General features: G+C 56.1%; 1 protein-coding gene across 1 annotated transcript in view; it reads left to right on the top strand.

Annotated features, from left to right (window-relative positions):
- The window catches only part of TAB1 (TGF-beta activated kinase 1 (MAP3K7) binding protein 1), a 30,464-nt gene extending 28,326 nt beyond the window's left edge, over positions 1-2,138 (top strand). The window contains exon 11 of the mRNA XM_002763495.6: positions 313-2,138. Coding sequence (XP_002763541.1) covers positions 313-520 — 208 coding nt within the window. The 3' untranslated portion in view covers positions 521-2,138. The remainder of the gene's footprint in view (positions 1-312) is intronic.
- Positions 2,139-12,562: the final 10,424 nt, after the last annotated feature.

The raw sequence follows: 12,562 nt of genomic DNA on the forward strand, positions 1-12,562 counted from the left end.
CCTGACCTCAGGTGATCCACCCACCTCGGCCTCCCAAAGTGCTGGGATTACAGGCCTGAGCCACCGCGCCTGGCCCCATTTTCTTTACCTTTCGTTCATTAAAGTAGCCACATGCAGCTGATGCTTTTAGATTTGACTTTTTATCTGTTCCTAAGAACATCTTGCTGGAGCAGCTCTTATGGTCGCCTCTGCTAGAAAGGCCTCTGTCCTGAGGGGCTGATAAATGCAGGGGCCTCTCTGTTCCCAGGCTGGAAGCCAAGGCCCCCTTGACCCAACTGCTCTTGACTGACTCCCTCCCCTGTTGTCCCGCAGCCAAAGCCCCACCTTAACCCTGCAGTCCACCAACACGCACACGCAGAGCAGCAGCTCCAGCTCCGACGGGGGCCTCTTCCGCTCCCGGCCTGCCCACTCACTCCCACCTGGCGAGGACGGCCGCGTTGAGCCCTATGTGGACTTTGCTGAGTTTTACCGCCTCTGGAGTGTGGACCATGGCGAGCAGAGCGTGGTGACGGCACCGTAGGGCAGCCAGGGAGTGCAGCCCGAGCAGCGCCTGGCGTCCAGCCTTTTCCTAACATCTGCCTGTGCCACAGCGGCCAGCAGGCACCCTGTCCTCAGCCTGCACCAGACTCTCTCCCATGGCTCTCGGGGCAGTGGAGGGTATGAGTGCAGAGTGGACCTGTGGTTCACATCTTGTCACCACACGGGAAGCTGAAGGCCACTTCCTTCTAAGGGGCCTCAGCCAGGACCATCGCCCTTTCTCAGCAGAGGACCAGGTGTGAAAGCCGAAGTGGGCCTGCAAGCCGCCCCAGCCTCCCCAGCAGCCTCCTGCAGAGCAGGAAGAGGCCCTGTGGACCCTGAGTGTCGCAGGCCCAGCAGACCCTTCTCTCCCAAGGCCACTCTTCTTCTCACCAGCCCCTCCCCTCACCTTGGGGCAGTAGTCCCCTGCTTCTCTGGCCTCAAGGCCCTGTGCTCCCACATCCAGAGTGGAACCTAGGCTGGTGACTGCCTTTGTCCCTGGCTGGGCCCCATCCCTGGACCTGCCCTGGTTGTGTCATCTGTGGTAAACATTCAGGAGGACCAGGGAGGCATCCGAGGCCTGACATGGCCACAGAGGAGGCAGGTCAGGTAGAAAGGACCAGGGAGAAGTGGTCTAAGAGACCTGGAGCTGCCAGAGGTGGGCGTGTGGGAGAGGTGAGGACGGCCGCGGCGGGCTGAGGCAGGGGCTGCTCTCCTCAGGCCTGAGCCAGGGTGAGCCAGTGCCTGCCTTGCATTTTCCTTCTGGCGCTGTGAAAACCATAGGCTGGGAGGCGACTGAGATGAACCATCTTTACCACTGATGAGGGGCCTCTCCCGGCTGAGAATAGGAAGCAGGGGTTGTGAGTCAGGCTGGGGGACATTTGAAAGAGAGAAGAGTGGACAGTGGTTCCAGGAGGGAAGAGGTTATTTGAGACACAGTCCCTGGGAGGCATAGGGAAGGGTCGGGCCAGCCTGGCCCAGGGCCTGAGTTAGACTGTTTCACACATGTTCTCTGCCTTCAGTGGGTAGGGGGGTACCACCAGGGCTGTTGACCAGGATTGCCCCTCCTGTTTCAGAGGAGGAAGCAGGCCAAGAGATTTGCACCTTGGGCAAGCCACACAATCAGTGGGGCAGCCAGAGCTCAGACCTGAGCCATTTCATCAGTATCCAGGGCCCCCTGGATTCCCCACACCTTCCCCAGCTCTCAGCCTCCCTGCTGCTCATTCTCCAGACTGGCCGACCAGGGACTGGCCACTGTCGCAGAGCCTCTAGGGCTCTTGTTCCTGCAAAGTCAAAGGCTTGATGGCTCCGTGGCCCAGGCATCCATTTTCCTGCGGCAGAGCAGGTCCTGGTGTGGAACCAGGGAGAGGTGGGAAGCCACAGCAGAAATGGAAGAAAAACAGGTCTCAACCCAGGGCTCTCACTCACTCCCCCACCCCCTACTTTGAAGCCATCTCTGTTCCGCAGGTGAGAGGATTTAAAGTCAGTCACAAAGGCGTGGGAACAAAAGAAATTCTCTTCCAAGAAAGCCTGGGTGATACTGTTGGGTCTCTAGAAACGGGGTCACTTTTTTAATGCAGTAAGGAGGTAATAAATGGTGACATTACGCTTTGTGATATTAATAGTGCTGTTGTTCATGCCTCTTGTCACTCCAGGAGCCCTGGGAGGTGGACGCCTCCCCTGGAGGTTCAAGAACACCACTCACTAGGCTGCTAAGTAGCAGGGCTGGGATTCCCAGGCCTCTGGCTGCATTCCACGCTGCTGCCCCCACAGCCCAGGGCAAACGCGGCCTGCCTGGTACCTCCCAGGCCCACTCTCAGATGTTCATACACATCTGGAGGGGGTGACAGAGCTTTCCCTGGTATAGGCCAAGCCCTGTACTGTAGCCTCTGGGCAGTGGCAGGGCTGTGGTGCCAACTCTACTCTTCCTGAGCCGGAGTCCAGGGTCTTGGGGTGTGAGTGGTGCTGTGGGCACCCAGTGCTCAGGTCACCAGGGCAGAGGCCTTGCCCTCTTGCCAGCTAGTTTGCTTTACTGGGTTTAGGGAAGGATATTCTATAAATATCAGTCCATAGAGCACCTCATCCTGCTTTCTGCGACTTAAGAACTCATCTCTCTAAGAAGAGCCTCTGCAACAGAAACGGAATCAGTGCATCTGCCTAGGAACAAAGCCACTCTCTGTCTGGTGTGGCCAGAGGGTCCCGGATGTCCCCTCCCCTCTCTGCTGGGTAGGGGCTGTGCCTGTGGAGCTTCCTTCCAGGATCTGTCCTTCTCAGCTTTCCCAGCCGAGCCACCGGGGGTCCTGATGACCACCGTGGTCCCTGAACACCCCTGGAGCTGTGGTGTCAGCGCTACCAGCAGAGAGAGAGAAGCATGGTGAGTAACTGTGGCACAGACAGGTTCAGACAGGAGTCTTGGTCACAAGCGGCCACCATGCAACTCTCGGCCCCAGGCCTCTCCCAGCACCTGCTCTGCCCTAAGCATGTGGGGCCAGGGCACTGGGCTGTTGCCTTTGTGTCGTTTAGCTGCATTTGAGCTTCTCTCCTGGAGGGAAATGAAGGCAAGAGGGGAAGCTCGTGAATCAGTTTGAGGACTTAAAGGGTCCGAAGTCAAGGCAAAGAAAGTGAACAGCACAGCCAGGTAGAGCTGTGCAGCCCTGGGCAGGTCGCTGCCACTGTCCATGTACCCAGGTGGCATCTGACACAGACATCTCCAGCCTGTCTGCCTCCCATAGCCTCCGTGGGGAAAGCAGTGAGGCAGGGCCAGATAGAACCAGAGAGCACTCACTGCCCCTGCCCACTTGCTCCTTGAAGACATCAGTCCCTTCCAAAACCCAGCTAGGTTGCTGGCTTGATGGAGGTGCTGGCCCTCGGACATCTGCTTGTCCCAGGGCCAGGGCAGGTGGGATGGGCGCACCGCAGCCCCCACAAGCCATCTTCACTAGGGCTTGTTCCGTCCTGGTCTGGTCCTCTCATTCTCTCATGAGCCAGGAGCTGGCAGCAGAGCTGCAGAGCAGGCTCCCCACAAAGCCTGTGTCAGAGTGTCCCCTGCTAGTGGCCATTTGGGTAGCGGGGCCTGTCTGGAGCGACTCCAGGCTGCCCTGACATCAAAGGGAAAGCATTGGAGTGCTGTTTATGAGGCTAGTTCCTTTTTGTCCCTCAGGTCTTAGCACAGATGCCTCTTTCAGAGAGCCCTTCCCTCACCTCCCCGCCCCACCACCCGCTTCCCATCTCCCTGTTCTGTTCCCTCCGTGGAACACTCGCTCTGCCTCTGTCGGTGTTGCCTCTCACCTGTTCCATGGGAGCAAGGTCTTTGTCTCTTATTCCACTAGCTTCCAGCCCCAGCGTCACTGCCAGACACGCAGCAACCCCTCACACAGGCATGAGTCAGGGAGGAACGGACAGAGGAAATGACATGAGTCAGGGAGAAAGGGACATTGTGACCTTGGGCACTTACTTGGGCTGTTTTTTCATATACAAAATGAAGTGACAGCCCAGTCAGACTGCCGAATACATGGAGTGGCCATAGCTGTGAGAAGTGAGAGCTGCCCCTGCCCTACTGATGGGGAGACAGGGACAGGTGACAGGAGCGTTAACCAAGATGTCCACCCATCCACCACATGCCTGTGGCCACCCTTATGCCATGAGGGCTTGGCCTGGACCCTGCTGGAAGCAGGTGCTGAGTTGGCGCTACCTGCAGCCTCATCAGAGCCCAGCTCTAGGGCAGCAGGCCTGGTTCTTGCCTCTTCACAGCCGAAGTGCAGACGGGCTTCGGGCCAAGCTCCTGAAATTTCCTCCGACAACAGCATCTTTCATGAATCTGCCTTCTGGGCCCCCTGTTTTGAAACCAAACAGGGATGCAGATCTCTGCCAATCCCGATGAGCTCGGCATGAGCACAGGCTCTGTTCCCACGCAGAGGTGATGTCAGCCCGGAGCAGAGACAGGCGCTTGGCATTTCCATGAGCCTGGGCAGCCACGTCAGGCACAAACACAGTGACAGCAGGCTTTGAGACATACTGACACTAGTTCACGCACTCCATTCCTGCCTTCAGAGACCCCCAGAGAGGCAAAAGGACCCCAGGATGTGTGACCATCACCGGATCCAGCCCCTTGTTGCCCTGGTTCTCCCATCACAGAGGGGCCAGGCCAGGGCAGGAGTGGGCCTCAGCCCATGGCTAGTTTCCCATGCACCATGATTAATCTGCACTCAGCATTTCAGCCAAGCCATCTTGTGGTCCAGACGGTGCTGACACCAGAACCTTCCACAGGTCCAGCCTCCTGCCTTCGGGCACCTGCTATGTGGGAGTCACCCCCTCCCCCTAGCCCTGGATGCCCCTCCAGTCATCCCGGTAGCCCCGGGCCAGCCCCTGAGACCTGTCTAAGAATGTGAGTGGGCAAATAGACTGGCAGTCCAGAGCAGGGCTTCTGGGACTTCATGCAGGAGATGTCGTCACCCTGCATAAAACTACCCCCACCCTAGGACCCCTGAGTTTTGGGGTTTGTAAGAAATTACATGTCTCACTTATTTTGAACAGGTGAATTTTGCAGTCAATCCTTGTGTTCCATTTTAGTACAAAAATAGCATCTTTTCAAACGTAACATTTTGAAATTACTCATCATCAAGTAAATTGCTGCTTCTAAAAGAGCTGTGTCAGTCCTGCAGGTTTATAGACTCAGGCTTCACAGGGAACCTCAGCAGGTCCCCCACCCCCCGTGCAGGGTCCAGGTGATCCTGATGAAACTGCACTGCTCAGGGCCAGGTGCCCTGCTGGGAACTTGCAAAGCCTTCACTCCCGTGGCCCTTGCCCAGTCCCTGAAGGGCAGCAATTTGTGTCTGAAGGTTCTCTGGGTCCTACTGCTGGCACCCATTTTACAGATGTGGAAAAGCAGGCACAGGCCAGTTAAGGAGCTTGGGTATAGTGACTGGGAGGCACTTCAGCTCCGTTATCAGAAAGGACTCTAAGCAAGTGTACCTGTGGGAGGTGGGGACCCTCCCCCCAGCCCTGTCATCACAGGTGTGAACAGCCAAGCAGCCACCACACACACATGGCATCAGATGGGCTGGGGAGCCTGGCTCTACAGCAGTCCTTTGGCCATGAAGGGGGTGGTGGTAAAGATAAGGAGTCCAGGCCGGGCGTGGTGCTTCACGCCTATAATCCCAGCACTTTGGGAGGCCGAGGCGGGTGATCACGAGGTCAAGAGATGGGAGACCATCCTGGTCAACATGGTGAAACCCCGTCTCTACTAAAAATACAAAAATTAGCTGGGCCTGTTGGCACAGGCCTGTAGTCCCAACTACTTGGGAGGCTGAGGCGGGAGAATTGCTTGAACCCAGGAGGCAGAGGTTGCGGTGAGCTGAGATCGTGCCACTGCACTCCAGCCTGGGTAACAAGAGCGAAACTCCGTCTCAAAAAAAAAAAAAAAATGATACGGAGTCCTTGGCTTCACTCTAGATTCACAAATTGGGACTTCCAGAGGGAAGCCAGCCAGTCTGGAACCTGAAGTGCTGCTGCAGGGGCTTGATGGGGGTGGGGGTCAGGGTGGGGCTGGAAGCCTCCCACCTTTGTTCCTGCCCCCAAGACCACAGTGACCTTTCCTGACCTGGTGCTTCTGTAAGTCCCACCTCCTGGGTGCCCCTGAGCGATCTTGGCCCATAAATCTCTCTGATCCCCATCTCCAAACAAGGTTTACAGCTCAGCTTTTTATTTAAAACAACAACAAAAAAAAAAAAACTAGTGAGTTCTGGCTGGGGTCGGTGGTTCGAGACCAGCCTGGCCAACGTGGTAAAACCCTGTGTCTACTAACAACAAAAATGAGCTGGATGTGGTTGTGCATGCCTGTAACCCCACCTACCCAGGAGCCTGAGGCAGGAGAATCACTTTCGCCTGGGAGGTGGAGGTTGCCGTGAGCCGAGATTATGCCACTGCACTCTAGCCTGGGTGACAGAGACTCCATCTCAAAAAAAAAGGTGTGTGTGTGGCAGGGGGGGGGTGTTCTAACTATGTTCCAGGCATGTAGCTGACATGTAATTCCTCATTTAACAGTTAATGACCTGGCAAAGAGTTGGTATCTGTGATCCCATTATAGAGATGAGGAAACCAGGCCTCAGAGGGGTTTAGCAACTTGCCCAAGCTCACGCAGGAGCAAATATTTAAACTCTGGACTTTTCTCTGTGTACCATGAAGTTTCCTCCTGTTTTTCCCTTCCATTCCTGAGAGCAGATTGCCATCCCTCTGTGCCAATTAAACCTGCTGGGCATCCTGGCCCCAGGGTAGGAAGGAAGCTCTCACACCAAGGGGCCCTGTGGGAGCTGAGATCATCCTGGGGTTTTGTCACCTGGTCTGACTTGTGTACTGGGATCTGCTCCTGCCAGACCAGGCCCCACGCCCTCCTGGGACTGGGCAGACCCCAGCCCTCATGCATCTGTTGTCTGCTGAGGCTTCCCTCACCTGAAATGGTGTGTCCCTCAGGACCCAGCTCACTCTCATTTCCTCTCCAGAGACTCCCCCAGCAAGGCTGTCCTCTGCTCCGGTGAGCTCAGGGCACCTGGAACTTGCTCTGCAGTGACCCTGGGGTTCCTGGTTAGGATCCATGCACAGTTCATCTCTAGGTCCCAGCCCCCTGCATGGGGCAGTGTTGGTGACAACGAGTGGAGGTGGGCCGATCTCTTTGGAGGGAAGGAGTCCAACCTTCATTAAGAGTGGCCTCAGTTGCCGGGCATGGTGGCTTACCCATGTAATCCTAGTACCTTGGGAGGCCAAGGCAGACAGATCACAAGGTCAGGAGATTGAGACCATCCTGGCCAACATGGTGAAACCCCATCTCTACCAAAAATACAAAAATAATTAGCTGGGCATGGTGGCACATGCCTGTAGTCCCAGCTACTCAGGAGGCTGAGGCAGAACTGCTTGAACCTAGCAGGTGGAGATTACAGTGAGCCGAGATTATGCCACTGCACTACAGCCTGGATGACAGTGCAAGACTCCGTCTCAAAAAAAAAAAAAAAAAAAGAGTGGCCGGAGATGTGGGTGGCTCTGGGCATGAGGCATGGATGCATTGCGACTTTCATGGGCCTCTTCTGCCAAAAAATTTAAAATTATACTTGACGACTGGTAGAAAAATACATTAGTATATTAAAATTTCTCTTTGAGTAAAAGTTCATTTTCTTCTGTTTTAAAAGTAAAATATTTCCACAGGCCCCTGAAAGGATGGTGGGCCCAAGGATTCATGCCTGCTGGACCTCATCTGGAGGCTGGCGGTGCCTTCCCTCCCTACCTTCCCTCCCTCCTCCCTTCCCTCCCTTCCTTCCCTCCTTCCTTCCTCCTCCCCCTCTCCTTCCTCCTTCTCTCCCTCCTTCCCCCTCCCCCTCCTTCCTCCCTCCTCTCTTCCCTCCTTCCTCCCTCTCTTCTTCCCTCCCTCTTTCCCTCTCTCTCTTCCCTCTTCCCTCCCTCCCCCTTCCCTCCCTTTCTCCCTTCCTCCTTCCTCTCTCCCTTCCTCCCCTCCCTCCTTCCTCCTTCCCTCCCTTTCTCCCTTCCTCCTTCCTCTCTCCCTTCCTTCCCTCCCTCCTCCCTCCTTCCCTCCCTTCTCCCTGCCTCCCTCCCTCCCCTCCCTCCCCTCCCTCCTTTCTCCTTCCCTGTCTCCTTCCTCCTTCCTCCTTCCCTCCTCCATCCCTTTCCCTCCCTTCCTCCCTCCCTTTTTCTTTCCCTTCTTCCCTCCCTTCCTCCCTCCCTCCCTCCCTTCCAGGTATAAACCCACAAGGTTGCGGCAGGCAGAATAGAGAACATCCACACAGGTTTTGAAGCTGGAAAGTTGATGTAGAGTGGCAAGTGACTTGGACACAGAAGTTACGTCCCATGCGATGGCAGCTGAGCACCAGTGTGGTTTACCCTGAAAACCACCAAAAGCTCAGTCTGAGCCAGCAATCCCAGTTAGGCAGAACAAGGCACGGTCAGGTCCCCAGATGCCCACCCAGAATGGCCAGACAGTCCCCTCCTCCACCTGACCGGCAGGGAGCCCCACTCCACCCAGAGATAGTGGCACTGCCACAGCACTGGAAGCGGAGCTGTGTGCCAGGTGCTCCTGGATGCCGGGCGCCCACGTCCCCTGGCCGGCTTCCAGCACACAACGCGGTCTTCACACTCCAGGCAGGACATTGAGGCTCCTCACGGGAGAATCTGACCCACTCACAACAAAGTCCTGAAAATACTGACATGGGGGGGGTCCCTAACAAGTACCCGCCACCTCCCTTCTGTGAAATCAAGAATCTGTCCTTACACCTTAGAGGCCAGTGGACTCTGGCAATGTGCGTCTAGAACTTTTTTTTTTCTTTTTTTTGAGACAGGGTCTCACTGTGGCCCAGGCTGGAGTGCAGTGGCACAATCTGGGCTCACTGCAACCTCCACCTCCAAAGTTCAAGCGATTCTCTTCCCTCAGCCTCCCCAGTAGGTGGGAGTACAGGCGCCCACCACCACGCCCAGCCAATTTTTGTCATTTTAGTAGAGACGGAGTTTCACTATGTTGGCCAGGCTGGTCTCGAACTCCTGACCTCAATTGATCCACCCACCTCAGCCTCCCAACCCACCTCAGCCTCCCAAAGTGCTGGGATTATAGGCGCCCACCACCGCAGCAGGCTAATTTTTGTATTTTTCAGTAGACACGAGGTTTCGCCATGTTGGCCAGGCTGGTCTTGAACTCCTGGCCTCCGGTGATCCACCCCACTTGGCTTCCCAAAGTGCTGGGATCACAGGCATGAGCCACCACAGCCGGCCTTGCTTTGGTTTTAGTGTTGGAGGCAGTCATAAGCACAGGAGCTTTACGCCTAGCTCAGTGTCTGTGCATATTTAAGAAACACTATAATAAAAATGATTGACAACAACCCCAGGATTCGTGAGAAATTTTTTCTTTCAAAGAGCGTTGAGATGTGACTCATGCTGTGGTTTGGCTTCTGAGTCTGTCTCTCTTGAAGCAGGGTCATTTCTGTGTCCCCATGGGGACACAGGGCCAGTCTCCAAATGGTTTCCTGAGTGAGCAATGAAGTGAATGGATGAATGAATGAAGAGCTAGCGGAAGGAGAAATCATGGGGGGCAGGGTGCAGAAGGAGCAGGAGAATCAGGGAAGTCTTCCAGGAAGAGGCCCCTGCATCTTGGACCCAGAAGTGGGAGCAGGAGTTTGAGGAATAGGAGATGGGGTGAGATGGACATTTCTGGGTGAAGCACCAGCCCCGGCCTGAAGGGTGTTGAGGGCTTCTGCTCAGTGATGTCACACCTGGAGCCCAGCCTCTAAGCCCAGCTGTCAGGGGTGGGCAGCCTTCCCCATCAGACCCGTGGGTGTCAACTCCCTCCCCACACCACATACCAGACAACACCTGGTCCTGGGGGTCTCATCTCCTCTTGCCAGCCCCTCATCTCCACCCCAGACACCATTACCTCGCCTGTTTCCCAGTGCCTCTGCCGGTCTCCCCAGTGCCAGTCTTGCCCTATCTGACCCATCTCAGATGTAACATCTACCCATTCTTCCAGAGAATGTGCACTGAGTACCTAGTATATGCTCAGCTCTGATTAGGAACCAAACAAAGGCCCTGCCCAGCCTGGCATGGTGGCTCACGCCTATCATCTCAGCACTTTGGGAGCCTGAGGCGTGTGGATCACCTGAGGTCAGGAGTTCAAGACCAGCCTTGCCAACATGGTGAAACTCCATCCTTACTAAAAATACAAAAATGAGCCGGGCGTGGTGACACACGTCTGTAGTTTCAGCTACTCAGGAGGCTGAGGCAGGAGAATTGCTTGAACCAGGGAGGTGGAGGTTGCAGTGAGCCAAGATTGTGCCACTGCACACCAGTCTGGGTGACAGAGTGAGACTCTGTCTCAAAAAAAAGAAAAGAAAAGAAATAGCCCCTCTCCTGCCACTGCAGTCAGTGGGGGCTGCGTCATACCCTCATGAGACAGTGAAGGCTCAAAACTGACATGGTTCATGCTCAGACATGACCACGGAAAATGTCCCCACAACAGCAGCCCTTGTTAGAATCCAGCTGCTTGGTTCCCTGGAGGCTTTGTCCAGCTGGGGAGGGTCCACCTGGATTCAGCTGCATCTCCAAGCTTCTAAGAGTAGTGAAATCGGCTCGTGTTTCTCACCACAGTCCCTGGGCGAGCCTGAGTGCCACTCACAAGGCTCGCTGACTCTGCACTGTCACTGCAGACCATGCTGGTGCTTTTGCTGCCCCTCTTTGGGGGAACCAAATCTAGGAGAGATGATGTGACTCACCCAGACCTCCAGCGGGAACAGGCCTTGCGCCTGGTCTGCCTGCCATGTCACTGTCTCCGCGGTGTTGGCTGGCTGGGGCAGCCTCCCTGGCCTCCCTCCCAGGCCCTGTGCCCAGCACGGGTGGCTGGAAAACCTGGGGCAGGTGGCTTCTCTCCTCCCTTGTGATCTCCAGGGCCGCTCTCCTGTCGGATTTACCTCCATAGCCACTGGCGTCTAAACTGGAGGAAAAGGACGCTGCAAGGCCACTTGAGGCCTAGCCTGGATATTTCCTGGTCCCTTCCATCTCATCCTAGTGGCCACAGCAAGTCACAGGGCTGCCCAGATTTCAGGGAGGGAGAAATGGTGGACACACGGCCGGCGTAGGGAGGGAGGGGACCCTGCAGCCGTTTTTTGGTGGATACCTCCCACCCAAGGACCTCGAGCCTCAGAGCCGTCCTTAACTGCTGGCAGCCTCTGGTGGGGCAGGGCGGGAGAGCGTATGCTGAGCGATCCCCAGGCGGAAGAAGCCTGGGAGGCTCACAGCCCAGCTGGGTGGGGTGGAGAAACTAGAGGAGGATACCCTGACTCTGGACAGGCCCCAGGGGAACCAAATGCACCAGAGCGTTTTCCTCCAGAGGCCCTGGCTCTGTCCCCGCCCCTGAGAGTGTTTTCCCAGGGCCCGGCAGGGAATGGGAATGAGCCAGCCTATTCCTCCTACAGGTGACAACACTCGGCCCTGCCTAGGCTTTCTGGAGGGCGCAGCAAAGTGGCTGCTCCCTGGCCCTGCCTCGGCCTCACAGGTTCTCACCAAATGTCCCCAGACAATGATGTTCACTGGGTGGGGGAACCTGGGAGTATCCCTCCCCTCCTGCACTCCCTAGAGGCCTCCTGAACCTCTCAGTGACCTCCCAACACAGGTGCGGCCACTCATTATCTGCCTGATCTTGGGAAAGTTAACTCCACTGCTTTGTGCCTCAGTTTCCTTATCTGAAAAAATGGGGAGAAAGGAAGGGCAGATGTGATTGCTCTGTGCCAGGCCCCTCTCTCTGCACTTTGCATCTAGCAAGTCATGCAAGCCTCCCAACAGCCCTGTGAGGCGGGGTCTGTTATTACACTCCTCACTTTACAGATGAGGGAATGAAGGCACAGAGAGGGCAAGCAACTTGCCTGAGGTCACACAGTGAGTCAGTGAATCTCGGAGCTGGGCCCAGGCAACCCAAGTCTGTCTCATTAGCTGCTGTGCCCAACGTCACTGGCTTGCGTGGCAATGCAGGATGCTCCCAGCCCGTGGTCAGTGATGTGGGGTTTGCTTCTGTGGTTAGCACCGCTGTCCTCTTTCCGGAGCCTGCACTGCACCTGCGCCCCCGGTGCCTGCGCTCCTCCTCCTTATTCCTTCCCGTTTCTATACCATAGTGCAGCCGAGGTTGTCTTAAACCAGAATTAGTTTGAGCCCCTGAACTTTTCAGGGGCAGCTCCTTGTGCCTCGAAAAGCAGCTGGCAGGAAGTGTGTGTGGCAGCCGGAGCTCTCGCCGCAGATGCAGGCCTTGTTCATGGAGCGCAGGGCAGCCAAGGCAGGTGAGACGCCCTCGGTGTGTGTCTGTGCAAGTCCGAGCATGTCGGGGGAGGGCAAATGGAGAGTAACTGGGGTGGAAAGTCTGGAAACCGCGTCTTAGGAGGAGACGTTGAAGAACCTGGGAGGGTCAGGCGCGGTGGCTAACGCCTGTAATCCCAGCACTTTGGGAGGCTGAGGCCGGTGGATCATGAGGTCAGGAGTTCCAGACCATCCTGGCTAACACAATGAAACCTCA

This window comes from Callithrix jacchus, chromosome 1 (assembly GCF_049354715.1).
Source record: "Callithrix jacchus isolate 240 chromosome 1, calJac240_pri, whole genome shotgun sequence".
Classification (NCBI taxonomy): Eukaryota; Metazoa; Chordata; class Mammalia; order Primates; family Cebidae; genus Callithrix; species Callithrix jacchus.